Here is a 19,352-nt window from a genome sequence, read left to right as displayed (position 1 = left end):
GCTGTTGCTGGCTGGCTGGCTGGCATCGGGTTGCTGCTGGCTGATGTTGCTGCCTTCTACTACTGCTGCTTGCTACCACTGTTGGCATGAGCTGCTGCTGCGGGCTGGTGCTGGCTGGTGCTGTGTGCTGTTACTGGCAGCTAGCGCTGGCTATTTGTATGGGCTGTGACCTTGCTAATGCTAGCAGCTGGTGGCCTACATGCCTTGGGCTGCTAGGGGACAATGTTAGGCCACGTTGAGACACTTCCAACGGCCACTCTTGAGCACTCAAATGGCCATACCACCGTGAGCGAAACGTTACGGAGTTAGCCTTACAAGGCAATCCGTCACACAATGCCAAAAGAGAGGTGATGTGATTGTGGCCGATGATTGGATGTGTCTGGGGTGGTGGGCAACAGTTGTTGATGGTTTAAGGATTAGCACTTAGGATAGAAAAGAGAGGGGTATAAGACAAAAAAAAATTTGCCTCGATAATGATTGTGTACAATTTTTTTGTTTGTATGACACTATTCAACCGATACTTGTGACAAGCAATATCATTTTGTACCTACTTTTTTCTAGACAACAAAAATAAGAGGAAACAACTACGATAGGATGTAACAACTATTCTCTAATCATAGAAATCTAGTGATCATAAAAGTTTGTACCTACTGGGTAGCTAGACATAGAGAACCCAACAACACAGGAGTAAACACACTGAAATGCGAAAACACTCGCTCAAGACAAATTTGAACCATAATCTGACACTAACTCCAACTAGAGCATAGTGACAGGAAACCAATGGCACAAGAATAATGGGCACAAGTCTCACTCCCAAACTCCATTCCAAAGACTCAAACTCATTTCCTCCTAGTCATTAAACACATGAAAATAAACTCTCAACCTCTGTTCGTTAATTTTTTTTTGCATTTGAGTTTAAACTCTAACTCAAGCTTGTTAAATTTTTAATAAACAAACCCAAACATTTTAAAACTTAACTCGTAAACTCAACTCGTTGGGTAGCTCGTTTAATATTTATTATTTATATATTAAATAATATAAAAATATGTATAAAAATAAGATAAATATGTTATTTATATATTTAAAAAATATAAATATAAATGATAACTAACTATAGATAATACATTTATATAATAATAGTAGTAGATATTATTATTTTGATAAAATAGACTTTTTTTTTAATATTTTTATATATATCGTATATATAATTGTAATTTTAATCTCATACGCAAATATGAATTTATAATTTTTTTGGCTCCTGAAGAAGCTTGAGCTTGAGTCAAGTCTAAGCCAACTTTACTCGAGCTCGGTTCGTTAAATTTTTACTGAGCTCAAGCTCAAGTGCGTTAAACTCTTAATAAACAAACTTAAACATACTAAAACTCAACTCGGCTCAACTCGGCTCATTTGCAACCCTAGTTAGGAGCAAATACTAGGAGTCAATTTGATGCAAAAAGAGAGTCATGCAATAAGAGCTCACCATACAATCCAATTTGTCATAAAAATTTAAAAAAAAATTAAAAAGGACTCAACATCGCGGTAGGATCAACCATCATAATTACAATGACCATCACCCTCAACTAAGTGCTCATTGTCAAGCGAGTCTACTCATGACCCAAGACTTCAAAAGATTATAATCTTACGCAAAAGATCATCCTGCATATGTTAAGGAGAGAGAAGAGAACACTAAGAATGTAATTTTTCTATAAACTGAGTATTCTTGTCTCAAGCAAACCTCAAGTTTCAGTAGTAAGGGCTATAACGCATAGGCATTCTGAATCTAGGAACCTTCCTGCAACAGACAACGTAAACAAAGACCAAATTAACTAACAGTATTTTTCTCTAAAACAAACCTTAAGTTTCAGTTGTAAACAAAACAGGGACAAGGCAAGAATTGGTTGGCGGAGCAAAGTCGATACAAAATAAATTCAAGAAGACAACAACAAAGAAACATACCCATATCCATATGGATTGTAGAAATAAGGTGGCACATATGCACTCCTCGATCGGAAACCCATATAAGGGTTGTTGGGACGCCGTGGACGGAACTGCTTCATCCCAGGGACATTAGTACGCTTGGCTGATACCTGAGATAATATTAGCAAAAAACTGCATTGTTAAAAAAGGAAAAAGAAATAGAATAAAAGATTACTCAACTAAAGTCTTTCAACATTTCAAGTTTGCAGAGTTCTTAGTAAAATCTGCTATAATATGTTGAAATTGTATTTTTTGACCTTCAATTGGCGGCCATGAAGTTCAGATTCATTCAGAAGCAGAGCCTCCTGAACAGCTTCTGTTTCAAGGAATTCCACATAGGCATACCCCTTTGGTTGGCCATACTTGTTGGTCCGAATAGTGACTCTGTTAACTGTTCCACAAGACTGAAAATGCTGCTGCACTTCCTCAGGGGTACATGAATAATCCACCTTTACAGCAAGTTTTAGCCCCGTCAGTTTTGTCCTCAAAAAGAAATCAATCATGATAAGATAACAATGAATTGAGCAAGCGTTATAACAAAGTCATATATCATTACCAGGGGGAGCAACTTTGGTAGGAAGAGCCAAGTCAAATAACAAAAGGAAATAACTACTATATATAGAGTATATACTGAGTTTCCGCCACCAATTGAAAAAACCAAGCAACAAAGCATACTTGACAAAATATAGAGTATTAATAAATCCGATAGCATGATAAATTGCTCTGAGATAGCAATTTCCACAAGCAGCAAATTATGGAACAGAAATAACCAATCAGATATGATCATTGATTCTCTGCACAAGACGTGGGGGCAATGTAAGCTATTTTTCAACTACACTGCCTGCAATCTCATGTCAACATCCTTCAGTCCAAATCAGATTTTTATGGGTTGAGCAGGCAAGTTACAGCACAACCAAGGGAGAAGAAAAAGAGGTTCTCAGTTTCAGTTTTGAGGAAGGTAAATGCACAATGCACGAACTTGTGTCAGAGTGATGAATATCCATGTCATCCCAACAGAACGTTTCTCCAATTTTAACAATAAAACAACTTCACTTATCCCATCTAGGGTCAACCCCCTTTGCAAACCATAAACCATAACAAAGGTGAAAAACAGCCATGTTACGAGTACATCTCTAGCATTTAAATGCCTCCTGCAGACCCTATGAGTCTTCAACAATCCTTATACAAATAACAGAAAAAATTAAAGAAATAAGGTGTTGAAATTTCATATGGCCAGGGTCAGTGCAGTAATAGTAATGTGCATTTAATGTTCATAATCTGAGAAAAACACGACAAACAAAAAAAATTATAACAATTAATCAAAGTTCCCTGTATATCCCTACTGTGCAAATAAAATATTATAAAAAGGGAGAGAAACAGAGAGAGATCAAAGACCCCTCACCATAAACAGCACAGTATCTAGATATCCTTGAAGCGTTAACCACCACCAACAGCAGCACTCTGACTTGGCAATTAACACATTACAGAACCATGGCCGATCTCACACTTCGAAGCACATTACTAATCCAACCTGGTTGAGTCTGTCCGTTCTGCTCTTCCAACTTGAGTCAGAAACTCATCATTTGGTCTCCACACACTCCTCCCCCCCCCCCACCCAAAACCAAAAAAAACAAAGATGCTCCGTTATTTTTCTTACAGGAGCGATTTTGGCTTCCACTGGATTTTTTTATTATTTCCACTTCTTTTTTTTTTTCAATTTTTGAACATTCATCCAATCATTCTATTTATATTCTTCTCTTATTTTATTCTCTCCATCCACCTCTTTCCCTGTTTCTCTCTATTCTCTTTTTGTTAAATTCTTCCAGGCTACTACAAATTTATTTTTCTCGTCATTTTCTAGTGCAAGAATAATTAATATCAAAATGACTTCACATCCCAACATTAGTTAATCAGAGAACTCGAAGAATGAGGCATGACCCTGCGATTGCAGTCAAAGATGAAGTCAAACAAAAATTCTAGAACTGAAAAACTCCCGCATATCATTAATCATCTGTTAACATGAAATGTTGATCAACAACCCCCATATTTGTACAAAATGCAGAAATCACAAGGCAAAAAAAGTGTGTGGGGATATATATCTCAAGATCAGGAAAAACACATGAACACCAAAGAGACCATCATAACTGAATAAAATCAATTACTGGACAAGTAGATCCAGTATGATGTTCGAAGTTTCTCTTTTTAGCACCACATACATGCCAAGGTGAAGTCAGCAGTTTAGATCTTGGGAGTCAGAAGGAAAGAAGAAAGCAACAGTAGGTAAAGAAGGTGGGAGGGGGAGGGAGCATCAAACCACCCCAGCTCCCTAAGTTTGCATACTGACTCGACTATACAAGGACTGGGGACATGACACAACACTACAGGTGCACAATGCCGCAACTAATGAGTTGCTAAATAGGAACCACATGTATTATTAGCCGTGGCACATCGAATCCTCTATTACCACAAGCGTACTCATGTCCATTGCAATGGCGAAGGGTAAGAGATATGTCAACCCCGTACCCAAATTAGACACTTCTATCCTCTAATTTTTACAGTTTTTGAAGAAGAAGAAACTAGCATTTAATAGCAAAGACAAATTTCTAGCCTCTCAAATGAAAGGGAGATAGAAAACTATTTTTTCCCAAAACCCCTTTTAAGTTAAAGTGCATTCCTAAATAATATCTTATGTTAGCACATTATACAAAATACTATTATATATTTAAATGTTCAAGATGCTTTCACAAACATGTACGTACCTAAATTTTGGAAACATATCTTTATATCCTAAGATTTAGGATTCCACAGCTAAACACACACTCACACCCATACTCATTCTCAAGTCCTTGTAACACAGATCGATAGTGTAATCTAATAAACATGATATCAAAGGTAACCTAGAGGTAGACATGTATAGTATAGTTTAATTCAAAATGATATTAGACATGGTAGATTCTACCAGTAAGAAAAACTGAAGACGACATCCTTCAAATGTAGTGAACAAAATGGAACATGGACTTAACAATCCATCCCAAAAATTAACATACAAGTATATGTTATTTAATAGGAAAGAACTCAAGAAAGGCAACCATAAACTTAATGTAGAAAGAGGCCTCACATTCCCAACAAACACTGAACGAGAATCTACTTCCTCCCTATTTGCCTGACTTGCAGCTGCTGCAGCAGGATCTGATTGGTATACAGAAGGAAATAAGTGAATGACACGAAGAAAAATAGATATATGTAAATTTTACTCAATATTATCATCATCACCATTACATAAAGAGAATTACCAAGTTTAAGAGAAAAATAGAATCAATAGAGAGAAAAGCAAGACGACCTACAAAAGCTTGAAAGAATAAAGATAAATAGAGAAGATGAAATTATTTGGAAGTTCAAAATGAAATCAATTAACAACACATGGCCCCGATTATAGCATTACTAGTACTACCCTCCCCTTACAGTTGGCATGGATTTGGCAAGAGAAGGGCTCCCTTTTCTCTCCAATACCCCTTACACTATCACCTGTGGACAATTTACGACGTATTCCATAAGAAATTGTAAAGTGAAATAACATTGTAACGTGGCATGGCAAATGATTTTGAGCAAAGTTAATTAGTTTCAATAGTTTTAGCTGTTAATTGTTAATGTAATGTGATAGTTTGAGAGGCAAAGTGCAATTTTTCATTAAAAATTTGTAATAGTTTTAGGACAAAGTGAAACAATTTCAATAGTTTTAGGTTTAATTCCTAAAATTGATAGTTCGTGAACAAAGTGACACAATTGTCATAGTTTGATAGGACCAAAGTGACATTATACCTTTAGCAAAACAAATGTACACCTTGATCTCGTCTGAAACACAACAAGATAGGCGCAGAGCCACACATACATACATACATATATAAACAACAAAATTTACAATGAAATCAACAGATAAAAAGAAGAAAAGTAATGCAAAACCCTAGAAGAAGTGAGGAGAGAGACAGAGAGAGAAAGGACCTTGTACGGCACCCATTTCTTTCTCGACCTTGGCCTGCATTTCACGAAGAGCGGCGGCTTCGTCCTCCATCTCTTTCAACCTCTTCTTCATGCTGTCCAGCTCCTACCAACAGATAAACAAATAAAAAATTAGGGTTTCAAAAAAAAAAAATAATATTGAGTAACTAAATGAAGAGAAAAATAAGAAAGAGAGAGAGGCAGAGAGAGAGAGAACCATGACAGCTCCATCTTCAGCCCCGGCCATGTCGACATCGCCTTCCATCTCTTTCTGTCTCTCTCTCTCTCTCTACCGCTCTGTTATGTCCTGTGTCTTGTGTGTATAAATAGGGACTGCCATCTATGAACCGTATTAATCAGCTGCCAATCACACACTGCCAACTCATGATCTACGGGGCTACTTCAGTCAATTTACAGAGAAGTTATTAGGGTTCGTTTGGTTTGTATTTTTGAAAAATTTTTGAGAAATTTTCTCTACAAATAAGTTTTTAAAAGTAATCAAACCAAACAAATTTTTTTAAAAAAATTTCTCAAAACTTGTAAACCAAACAAGTTTTCCAAACAAATCTCTCTCTCACACACATCAAATCAATCACTTTTTCCAAAACTATCTCTCAAAATAATTTTCCAAAACATCTTTTAAAAAAAACCAAACCAAACAACTTTTTATACTTTTTATCTCTAAAACACATCTCTCAAACACAAACCAAACATACTCTTAGTTTGCCTTTTATCCATTTGTTTTCAGAGATAGAATAAAGAAAATTCATAGTGAGAGGATCAAATGAAATTGTGTTTATTTTGATGACAGTTGTTAATGTAGAGATTGTTAAATTATTTTTATATAAAATAAATATAAAATAATAAAAAAATATTAAACATTAACATTTTTAAAAAAATGCCCAATATGTAAAAAAATTTAAATAAATAAAAAATTTCTAGAAAAAAAAATAAAACAAATAAAATAATAATTTTTACTTAACAAAAAATATAAAAAATTAAACATTAATGTTAAAAAAAAATACCCAATATGCAAAAAATAAATATAAAAAATAAATAAAAATAAAAAATTTCTAATCCGGCGGACTATTTTTCTAATACCAAGTCCTGGAAGCCCATCTAAACCCCCTTGGGGAGGTCCATCCGAATCCGAAGCTCACTATCAATTCTCTCTCCATCTCTCAAAACAAACACAATGTTAGTGGGTCCTACCTCACTATCAATCCCAATCCCTCCCCTAACTCTCCAAACAAACGGGGCCTTGGAGTACCGTAAAGTAATATTTTAATGGAGTTGTAGATGATGTTGCGCGGGACGAACAGCAGCATCTGATGTGCGGTCAAATAGGTTCATTTCGGAGTTTATTTTGATAATTTGAACTATTTACATTTTAGAATATATAAAGTAGAACATATCTGTAAAAAATCAAATTAATCGAACATCGTTTATCTATTCATTCACTCACATTTGTATCTACAAAAATAAATAATAATTGTGATTTAAAGTATTAAAATGTGTGTAGATGAATAGTTAAATGATATTCGATTAATTTGATTTTTTGCTGGCATATTCTACTTGATGTATTCTAAAATGTGAACGATTCAGATTATCAAAATAGGCCCCAAAATGGGCCCATTTGGTTGTACAATAGATGCTGCTGCGCGGGATGCGCGACAACATCCCTAATTCCTATTTTAATGGCCGAAGAAGGAGAAAAGCAAAGGAGGAAGAAGAGAGAAGAAGAAAATGAGAGGAGGAAAAAGAGAAAAGAAGAAAGGGGGAATAGATAGAAAGATTTATACACAAATCTATGTGTATACATACACAGCAGAGAGTCGTGGTGGCGCAAGTGGATGGGGGGGTTTGCGACGGTGATGGTGACGCCGGTGGGTGAAGGGAGAGCACAGATCTGTGTATACACACAGAGGAGGGTCGATGGCGGCGTCGATAGGTAAAAGGGCTTACGACGGTGATGGCAACGCCGGTAGGTGAAGGGAGTTCTGGCTCCCTCTGTTCCCCCTCATTCTCTATTCCTCCTTCTTCTCTCTTCTTCTCTCTTTCTTCTCTATTCCTCCTTCTTCTCTCTTTCTTCTCTGGTCTCTCTATTTCAAAGAGAAAAGAGAGGAAAAGAAAAAAAAAATGGCCAAAACGACGTCATCTTGGAATTCGAGCCATTCGAGCTACCTAGTGGAATTGTTATAAATTTGTGTTGGGTGATTGTAAAATATGAAGAAGTATAGTGAATTATGATTGGTATGAGGTATGACTACGTAGTACCCAAAACCAATTAATAATCTTTCTAATTTACAAGCCTCATTTTGTCTCAAATTTTTTTTTTCTTTCTAAAAACATGTTCAACTAAGACTAGACAAAAATCAGTCTAAGTCGAGTTAGGTTCATATGAATTTATACCATATAATAAGAATATATGTATCATTTTAAGTTTAACCTAACTTAACATCACGCACTACTCATAAGGCCATCTTCAACGTTATCTAAATCCATTACCAAATTTAAATTTGGTAAAAAAATACACTTTTTTGATCTCCAATGGTTTTATCAAAGCTGTATCAAATTGAGAACATCTCAAATCTTTCACCAAACTGAGGATGTCTTGCACCTTTCAGCAATTTACTATGCATAGCTATTAAGTGTTGACCCACCAGACGACCGGCGGGATGTCCCTCCAGATGACCACCTAAAGATAAAATTTGTGAAAAATTTACATTGACCGGTCGACCTCCCACTTGACCCCGAATGACCACTTATGCATCTTTTTTTTTTATCTGCCTTCTTTGTTGGTTCAAAAAATCATGATTTGGGGCAACTTCCAATGAGGCATTTTGATTTAAAGAGGACTTTCACAAACAATAAAAACTAGATTCTCCAATACAAAAAAGAAATTTGATCAATACATATATGCAAATCAGATAATATACTCAGCAAATCCAAAAGAAAGCCTTATATGATCAATTTGTTATAGTCTAGTGAACTAGTGAACAGTCTTGGAGAACTGAAAGTTGACGAAGTGGGTCTTCTGTATTTGTCTGTTAGTGATGGTAAAGAGCCACCACAATCCTCCATTAGCGCTCTCTTTAATGGTTTCTTTGTTCAAAAACAAATACACAATTCATGCCACGAAAAACCAAAACCCACTTATATATAGAGAGAGACAGAGACAGAAAGAGAGAGAGAGAGAGAGAGCACATGAGATGATATATGATTGTAGCTAAAAACAAAAAGACCAGCTTTAAGCTCCATGGTGAAACAAAGCTTTCTTGAACCCAAAAACTAGAAAACTCAGAGCAAAATCAATAAGCTCTATCTCTCATTATATACCTCTGTGACCTCCATGATCAAAACACGACCCAGAGAAAACAAAAGACTCACTTTTTCCATGACTTTCTCACACTTTCTCTCTCTATTTTCAGAGAAAGAATCCTTTGCTTTTCATAACGAAGCCTCACTGACTCGTGATCAAGCAGTGCACTTGCTATGCTGGAGTATAGTTGTTGGTCGACCGGTCGAACGTCCGGCTGATCATCCCCCCAGCCGACTTGTGTTTTGATGACAACTATAGATTCACTGTTGGAGTGGCTAATATCAGATAAAGGAATTCATGTTTTTTTTACTCAAATTTGATGACATATTTGGTGAACCGATGGAGATACCCTAAAGGCTTGCTTTAAAGAAATGAGGAGAATCCTTTCTTCATATTTTGGATTGGAGGTGTTGTTTGGACCCGTAAGATCTATCACAAGTCTTGTTTCGATAATTCGAACCGTTTAATTTGTCAGATACTTCATGTATTTCGTCTACAAAAAAAATAAGGTCTATCTGATAACTATAACTTATTTAATTTATTACATTTGTCACTAAAAAAATATTTGCTTTATTTTTATAAACACAATTATTGTCTATTTTTAAGTAAAAAATCGAACAAGTTACAATTATCGGATTGACTTAATTTTTTTGTGAACGAAATATACGAAATGTCTGACAAAATAAACGGTTTAAATCATCAAAGCGAAACCCGTGGTAGGCCTCACAGGCCCAAGCAGCACCCTCCAGTCTAAAATCTAGATGACATCTTTCTTCTTAAAGAAATATCTAAATTTCAATAAATATAATTTATTTTTTTTATCTTGAAAGTTATTAAATTTTTTTAATAATTATTTGAATTTAAAACATTAATAAAATTCATTTGTAAAATAAATATATAATTTTTTAAAATTTTTTAAATTTAAACTTTAAATATATATATATACTTTTTTTTATCTTCTTTTTTTTTTAAATTTATTTTGTAACTAAATAATATAAAATTTAAAATAATATTTTATAACGGGTGGGTTGAATTGGGCTAAAATTCATTATCCCAAACCTAATCCAAAAATTAAATACTTCCCATAGGTTTATAATTTTTTTTTATTGTATGTACTAATTTGTAATTTCTCTTATATTTTTCGTGTAGACTTTTATTTATAAATTACTTTCCTAAGTAATATAACATAGTTTAAACTACTTACTATAGGCACATTTTTACTGGTCACACCAATCTAACAATTATCCTCACTTCAAAAAACCAAAAAAAAAAAAAAAATTAATGATAATGGTTAACAATGTCGTAAGTTTGTAAACATTATCAAAACAATTTTTACACATTGTCAAATCAAAAAACGTACCCAAAAAAAAACTTATAGTGTGCACAAAAACATTAGTCCACCCAGATAAATTTTGTGAACTACATCCAGATCAATTTAGTCCACACGTCATTTTCTGAATACTTTCCTAGATACTATGTTGAATATCGATTCACCATGACTAGTTTTGTTTGCCTACAAGAAACAAACAAGAGATCTCTAACTACTGGCTTCGCTTTCTCAACAATCTTGATGATGGTGAATGTGACGCCCTTAAAATAAGACATGCGATAATCATTCACACAATTCATGAATATAGAAGAAATATTATATTTTCATTCATCAGAGTCTTCTTTACAAATGATAGTACATGTTAGCAACAAAATGAGTGTCTTATGGGCTTACATCTTTCCAAGTAATAACTTGGTTATAACAAAAGAAGAGTTTTAACTCTTTACGTATAAAGCTCTCAGCTTGAATTTACATTTAATCATCAAACAAAATAACAAAACATGGAGCCTTCAACTCCTAAACCTCCCACGCTAAGACCTTGGTGGCGGCTTGTCCCCTGTACCTGAAAAATGGTGTCCCAAGTAGGGTGAGCCAAAGCCCAGTAGAGATATGCTAAACAGTATATGAGAATTAACTAAAACATTAGCATCCGATAAATATTTAATACTTGTAAACCAACTTACACCATTTCCATAACCAACCAACATTCACATCATAATAAATCTACTTTCCCTTGAGTATCCAAATCAATTCATTGACATAGCTCAATATTATTCAAACAATTCAAGACGAGACTACAACTCATTTATCAACACTTCAATCATAAACATCATTCGTGCACTTCCATTATCTTGCCATTTTAGGGAACTACGTTCAAGGGAACCGGCACCCAAATATATATAGGATTTCGGGACTTTCACCCTGGACACTCCGGCCAACTTAATTATCAATGGAGTCCATCCCCTATCTCCTCCCACACAATGGAGTACATCCCCTATCTCCCCCAAACAAAATACATATACAATGTATTTAACACGTCGTCATATACAATGACCAATTTAAATCACATATTCAATATTTATATCCAATCGTCATATTCAATGACATAATCCAATTGATTAGTTCCAATTCACCTAATCATCATGCAGTTTCTACAACATTCATGGCTATCCTCCACCGATAGCCCAAAAAAGATGTATCTAAACAGATAAATAGATTTCTCAATAGATAATTTATCACATTTTCCATAGCTGAGTGATTCATTGATCTAACTACACCATCTACTCACAATTTCCTCTAATTTCATGATTCTCAAACCAATTTCATATTTCCACATTTATTTCACTGTTAATACAAAATAGTTATTTAATTCAAATTAGTGCTATTGCACTCAAGACCACATTTCACCCATTATACACAAGCAACCTCATTTCCAAGACCTCACATACATATAGAACCCAAAAATAGAAAACTCCTCTTTTACTATTTCAAACTCAAAACCCTAACTTCACCCAAACCAATCATTTATACAAAAAAACCAATATTTATGTTAAAGCTCATAGTAATGAGTAGATTATCCCTACCTCAAGAAGAGAAGATAAGCTGAGCAAGAGAGAAACTCCAAAGATGTCGAAACCCCAATCTATTCGGTTCAAAAGGTAGATCTTGCGATGCTCCAACTTTTTATCAAATGAAGGAGGCTGAGAAGATCACTAGATCTAGGTCAAAATGTAGAGAGATAGAGTATTTTAGAGAGAGAGGCTCTCAACTTAGGGTTTTGAAAAGTTTTAGAGAGAAAAAGGATAGAAAAAGCGATTTAAAATGTCACTTTAATGATCTGATATACGTGTAGTCCGCTCGAGCGGAGAGTTTGACGCTCGATCGTCAGACACAAAAATTTCACCCGCTCGAGCGCGATAAAGGCCGCTCGAGCGCCAAGACACAACAGTAAGACACTACCCGCTCGAGCGCAATGAGACATGCTCGAGCGTAGAATATACTCGTCCAATATTTTACAAACTTCAGACAGTCGCTCGAACGCTAGAGGGGCCGCTAGAGCTCAGACCCGCTCAAGCGTAAGGAACTCCGCTCGAGCATTAAAAACACTTCTGCAGTATTTTTGTAGACGCACAAAGTACTGAATGATTGCAAACCCCGCTTGAGCGCAAGAAGGCCTGCTCGAGCGGAAGACCAAAATTCTAGGCAACAAGGTTCTAGACCAACTAGCAACCCACCTGTTCTGAACACGCTCAAGACATTCCAAAACTCAATTTCAAAGAGTAAGAGGGTGGAAACAAGATATAGACAACAACATACAACCACGAAACTCGAGTTCAGACACAGTGAAAGTCGGGAAAAAACCTGGATCGCTATAACCTCCCCCCCTTAAAGAATTTCGTACCCAAAATTTTATACAAGTTTCAAAATTGTGATAGTTCAATTCTCAACATGATTATAATTCAACACTCACCATCATGACCCACCACCGGCCATTCCATCTCTTCTCAAGAGAACAATTTACAATATATAGCTTAATATACATTATCAACATGCATTCTTTCGAAATTCAACTAATTTCAATACACATATTCCATATCTCCATAACATATTCAATGTTAATAACATATTTGCATTTCTAAAACACATTCAACATATACAATGTTAAAGTAAACTCGCCTTTTCGAGACATATTCAACAGTTACAATACTTCCATAGTCCAAAACATATACAATGTTCTTAGAGTTCATTAATAAAACAATATTTCCAACATATGCTCAAACATTAACAAACAGGTCCGGATATTTCTCTCGAACTTCTAATTCACGTTCCCAAGTGGCTTTCTCAACTCCGTGATGTTTCCACAATACTTTGACCAAGGGAATTGTCTTATCTTGCAAGACTTGGTCCCGTCTATCCAAGACTCTCACCGGTCTCTTCTCATATGAAGCATTCTCATCTACCTCTAAGTTGGTCTAATCCAATACATGTGATGAATTCGGCTCATATTTTCGAAGCATACTAACATGAAACACGTCATGCACTCCTGACAGTTGCAGCAACAATGCTAAACGGTAGGCAATCTCCCCAATCCTCTCAAGGATCTCGAAAGGGCTAATAAACTAAGGGGACAACTTTCCACTCTTCCCAAATCTCATCAAACCCCGTCTAGGTAATATTTTCAGAAAGACGTGATCACCCACCTCAAACAACAAAGGCCTCCTCCTACGGTCGGCATAACTCTTTTGGCGACTCTGGGCTGTAACTAGCCTCTTACGAATAAGTGTCATTTTCTCCGTTGTTTCTCAAACCAACTCTGGACTTAACAAAGGTGCATCAACCACCTCGGCCCAACACACTAGAGATCTACACGGTCGGCCATACAAGGTCTCAAACGGTTCCATGCCAATACTCGATTGGAAACTGTTATTGTAGGCAAATTCCACTAAGGGTAAGTGTCTCTTCCACGACCCCTTAAAGTCAAGGACACAGCCTCGAAGCATATCCTCAAGGATTTGAATAGTGCGCTCGGACTGCCCGTCAGTCTGAGGATGGCAAGCCGTGCTAAAGGTCAATATAGTGCCCAAGTTACTCTGCAAGCTCTGCCATAACCTAGTAGTAAAACGTGAATCTCTATCTGAGACAATCGACATTGGGACCCTGTGCAACCTTACTATGTCCCGAATATACAAGTCGGCAAGATAATCTACCGAATCCCTTACACGCATAAGAATAAAGTGCACCAACTTAGTCAACTAGTCAACTACCACCCATATGGCATCACTATCCCGTTGGGTCCTCGAAAAACCCACGACAAAATCTATCGTGACGTGCTCCCATTTTCACTCGGCTATAGGCAAGGGTTGCAACAAACCCGCTGGCCTCTAATACTTGACCTTCACTTGCTGACAGGTAAGGCATTTTGACACAAACACTGCCACGTCCTTCTTCATACCCCTCCACCAAAATTGGCGACTCAAATCATGATACATCTTTGTGCCTCCCGGATGCACCGCAAGGCATGAATGGTGAAACTCTCGGAGTACTTCCTCTCGGCAAGACTCCGGCACAAACAAACGGTCTCGGTACCTCACACTCAGGTCAAGATACACAGTCAAACCCTTCTCTACCTTCCCACTGGAGATCCTCTCTTGGAGGAATTCTACCTCAAAGTCACTCTTCTGTGCTTCTAACACTCTATTCACAAGCGTAGGTTGTGCTTGCAGATTCAACAGACTCACCCAGATGCAAGTCAAACTCACCAAGGACACCCAGCATCTCCCATTCTCGGATAGCATTACAAGTTACATCCCTAATGGACTTCCTACTTAGGGCATCAGCCACAACATTAGCCTTCCCCGGATGATAGTGCAACTCGAAATCATAATCTTCAATGAACTCCATCCACTTTCTTTGCCTTAAATTCAAGTCTTTCTGTGTAAACAGATACTTCAGACTCTTGTGATCCGAGAACACCTCGAATCTCTCACTATAAAGATAGTGCCTCCAAATCTCTAAGGCAAATATTACAGCTGCTAACTCTAGGTTGTGAGTAGGGTAGTTCCTCTCGTGTGTTTTTAACTGACGTGAGTCATAGGCTACTACTTTCCCCTCTTGCATCAATACACAACCCAAACCCTCTTGTGAGGCATCATTATACACTGCATAGCCCAAACCCCTCTCTAGAATAATCAAGATTGGAGCGGTAGTAAGTCTAACCTTAAGCTCCTGGAACGACTTTTCATAAGTCTCACTCCACATAAATTTGACTCCTTTCCGCGTTAATCTAGTCAAAGACGAAGCTAGCTTGGAGAAATCCTTTACAAACCGACGGTAATACCCGGCCAACCCCAAGAAACTACGGATCTCGAAGACATTCTTAGGTTGTACCCAATCTTGCACTGCCTCTATCTTGGATGAATCTACAGTCACCTCTTCTCCGGATACCACATGGCCTAAGAGCTTGACCTCTCTTAGCCAGAACTCACACTTCCCAAACTTAGCATACAACTTATGGGCTCTAAGCAATTTAAGCACCACTCACAAGTGTTCCTTGTGCTCCTCCTCAAAAGGTGAATAAATTAGAATGTCGTCCACAAAGACGACTACGAAACGATCTAAGAACTCTCAGAAAATCCGGTTCATTAAGTCCATGAACACAACCGGTGCATTGGTAAGCCCAAATGGCATTACCAGAAACTCATAATGGCCGTACTGCGTACGGAATGCCGTCTTCGGGATATCCTCTTCCCTGACCCTCTGTGACAACCCTCACCTCTGATTAGTGTTAATCTATGTTTAAGCATGATAAGTAACTAATTATGATGAAATCATGGATTGATTACATGAGTGTATTGTTTTTATTTTCATTTCTATCTGTTTGACTATAGACTGATTTGTTCGTGATCTAATTTCGAATCGCAAATTGAAGGCCTTATCGGCGGCCAAAGCAGAAATTGATTAGTGTTATATGCTAGTTAGAATTTACGTGATTTTATGGTAAGTTTAATGAAAATTTGGTTTGGAATGATTAAATTAGATTAAATAAAGTTAAATTACATTAGTTTGCATTTACTACCATTTTGCCATTGAGTGGTTTATGCTAGGCCACTACTTCTCTCACCCTTGCATATGTTTGAGGCATCATTTGCTCATCTTCTTGAGACCAAACCGTGAGAGAGGGAGAGTAGGAGAGAAAACTTGAATTCATCAAAAATGGCTTGGAGAGTTAGGAGAATTGAAAGGAATTTGCATAATTGAGCTTCCATACTTGAATTCAAGACCTAAGGTAAGGAGTTCATCCTCTTATTCATGTGTTTAAATTGTTTCTTGCATGATTCATGGAAATTTGGTGACTAGAGTCAAGAATTGAGTAAAAGAGTTGATTTGAGTAGCTAATCCATGCATGCATGCACATACTCTAGCATTTTGAGGTTGTTTTCATAAGAATTTCCACATGCATGTCTACATTTGGGTTGTAGTCCATCAATTCATCATGTTTTGGAGTTCAAACTTGCATTTGGTTATGTTTTGGAACATTGGAATCCATTAGAACACTTGCATGTGATGTTCTTGCATTGTTCTTCAAGTTTCCTTTGAATTTGTGTTCAATTGACTTACCTATGGGCTTTGATTTTACAAATTGATCTTTGAAACATGTTGTATTATGAGTTTTCAAGTGTTTTCCAGAAAATTAGCCCAAAAGAATTGAATTTAAAGCTTTAAAAGTCGAGTTTCATGCTTGAGGATCAATTTGGAAATTTCAGATTTTGGATCCACGCTCGAGCGTAGGACCTCACGCTCGAGCGTACACTATGAGTACATGCACTTCCGCTCGAGCGTAGGAAGTCACACTCGAGCGTGAAATGCATATGCCCAGAAGTTCATATGTTTTGCAGTCCGCTCGAGCGAGAGAATTCACGCTCGAGTGAGGACCTGAGTCTCACGCTCGAGCGGAGGTCGAGCGTACGTCGAGCGTGAAAATCGTGCATCCAGTACTTTTTCATGAGTTTACAGTCTGCTCGAGCGAGGGAAGTCACACTCGAGTGAAGCTCCTTTGTCTGCATGTCTGCTCGAGCGTAGAAAGCCACGCTCGAGCAAGACCCCTGTTTCAGCAAAAATTTGAAAAGTGTTTTAAAGTATATTTTTGAATCCTCATTCCATCCTAGGTATTCATAGGCCAAGTTTAAGGCATCTTAATGAGGATAATGTTATAGAATCACACCTGTATAGTTAAGGGCTAAGTTATTAATCCCGAGTGTGCATTCGTTCTGCAACTGTAAGGTTGACATCCGAGGACGCTCGTTAGCTTGTCTCTAGCCCAGTGCTCTGTGAATAATAATGTTGTAAAGATATGTTCAATTATGATTATTTTCTGAATGATCAACTATTCTGCTTATTGAACCGTTATTGTTTAATGAATGAATGTTTGTCCTACTTGTAAACTGTATCCGTGGCATCCATAACAATTTACTGTTACTGTACTATTACACTTACTGTCACAGAGATCTCTGTCGGTTCCCATGTTTGGAACCATTACTGTTTACTGTTATGATGGCCATCAACTGACTGTTTGGTCTATTAAGACCTACTGTACTGTTTTGGTAATGGATGTACCACATATGACTATTATGGTTCTAAATGACTGATTCACTGATGCAATTGACTGTTCTAATTACTGAAAGAACATTCATTCTTAACCCTTTTACGCATATGTTATTCACTGGGCTTTAGTTCACTGTTTATATATATATATATATATGGAGGTGTCCAGGCACCGGACCGGAGCTAGGAGCGTCAGGTTAGCTCTTGTTTTGTCAAGCCAACCTTTGTGCCTCACTTTGAGGTTCCATGTCTGTTCAAGCTAGGGCTGCTCTGGGGTGTTTCAGTTCCACCCTTCTGTCTCTGTTTTGTAACAAATGTTATAGACTTGACTGTACAGTTATAGTTAGGGATTTGATCCCTGACACGGATGTTTGTGTATATGTTGCATATATATATGTTTTGGTTGTCAATGTGACATGTTTATAAAAAGTCTTTTTGCATTCAGACTATTACAGCTCATTGGACATCTTTTATTTACTGTTTTGGTTTCTGCCAACCCCTTTACTCTGCATTTCTGTCGTTACTGTTAAGCAGGCCTTCGGTGATCACGGATTACTGGCCAGCTACGGTGCTAAACCCATAGGTGCGGGTTTGGGTCGTGACACTCTCAACTGGTGGTAATCCGATCTCAGGTCTATCTTAGAGAAACAACGAGATCCTTTCAACTGGTCAAACAGATCATCTATATGAGACATAGGGTACTTATTCTTAACCGTAACCCGGTTCAATTTTCGATAATCAATGCAAAGTCTCAAAGCCCCATCTTTCTTTTTAGCAAAGAGGGTTGGTGCTCCCAAAGGCGAAGTACTAGGGCGAATAAAACCCTTATCTAGCAACTCTTGGAGTTGAATCTTCAACTCACTCAACTCGGCTGGGGCAAAACGATACGGTGCCATGGAAATCGGTGTCGTGCTAGACACTAAGTCAATGGAGAACTCGATCTCTCGATGGGGTGGTAAACTAATAAGATCCTCGGGAAATACATCCGAGTACTCACAAATCACTCTTGGCAACTCAGTTCGGGTCTCCTCACACTCACTACTCATAAAGCTAACGAGAAGATAACTAAACTCACTCTGCCCTCGCGGATCATACACCGGTGGTAAGACTCTACCAACCAGATCTCCCAAGAAATGAAAATAATCTCCGCTCAAGGACATACAGTAACCCTCTGGCGGTAACAATCTATAATAGCCCGGTATGATGATAACCAATCCATACCCAAAATCACATTAAACCCAGACATGTCCATCAACACAAAAGAAAACGGAAGTCGACGATCGGCGACCTCCTTGTTTCAAAACCATCTATAATAGTCAGTTCACAATCTATAATAGTCACTTCACAGCCCCGACACCCTTGTTTCAAAACCATATCACCCCCATAGGTGATACCACACAAATAGGAGATGCTAACTGCGCCAACTCCAATCCCAAAACAGATGCAAATGCAAAAGATATAAAAGAGTGGGATGCACCCGTATCAATTAACACATTAGTAACCGAGTTGCAAAACAAAAAGGTACATCTCACAACAGATAGAGCCGGTACAAGATTCGGCGTTGTAACAGCATACACGCGCCCTGTAGGTCTCTAATCTACCTGCTCACCTCTCAGAGCATAAGAC

The 19,352-nt window shown here is 37.3% G+C and overlaps 1 protein-coding gene and 1 pseudogene across 1 annotated transcript; both read right to left on the bottom strand.

The window, feature by feature from the left end:
- Window positions 1-1,443: 1,443 nt before the first annotated feature.
- LOC114259670 (polyadenylate-binding protein 2) lies at window positions 1,444-6,352 on the bottom strand. Its single transcript, XM_028199693.2, has 6 exons — window positions 6,191-6,352; window positions 5,977-6,079; window positions 5,096-5,166; window positions 2,235-2,426; window positions 1,957-2,087; window positions 1,444-1,792 (listed from the first exon to the last, which is right to left on the bottom strand). Exons 1-6 carry the CDS (start codon window positions 6,236-6,238, stop codon window positions 1,744-1,746), a joined length of 594 nt encoding a protein of 197 aa, XP_028055494.1. The 5' UTR covers window positions 6,239-6,352; the 3' UTR covers window positions 1,444-1,743.
- Window positions 6,353-17,957: 11,605 nt separating this feature from the next.
- The window catches only part of LOC114259704 (ABC transporter G family member 1-like), a 53,397-nt pseudogene continuing 52,002 nt past the window's right edge, over window positions 17,958-19,352 (bottom strand).

Source organism: Camellia sinensis, chromosome 12 (genome assembly GCF_055761805.1).
Source record: "Camellia sinensis isolate YWXY chromosome 12, ASM5576180v1, whole genome shotgun sequence".
In the NCBI taxonomy this organism is placed as follows: Eukaryota; Viridiplantae; Streptophyta; class Magnoliopsida; order Ericales; family Theaceae; genus Camellia; species Camellia sinensis.
Note: the sequence above shows the minus strand (reverse complement) of the source record. Positions and strands in the feature narration are given on the sequence as shown.

Bases quoted from the DNA above. Each gene is read 5' to 3' on its own strand.
- LOC114259670 (XM_028199693.2), bottom strand. From the start codon at position 6,238: ATGGAAGGCGATGTCGACATGGCCGGGGCTGAAGATGGAGCTGTCATG. The intron at 5,167-5,976 runs GTCCTTTCTCTC...TATACCAATCAG, and splicing joins AGAAATGGGTGCCGTACAAG to ATCCTGCTGCAGCAGCTGCA. The intron at 1,793-1,956 runs GTATGTTTCTTT...TGTCTGTTGCAG, and splicing joins TACAATCCATATGGATATGG to GAAGGTTCCTAGATTCAGAA.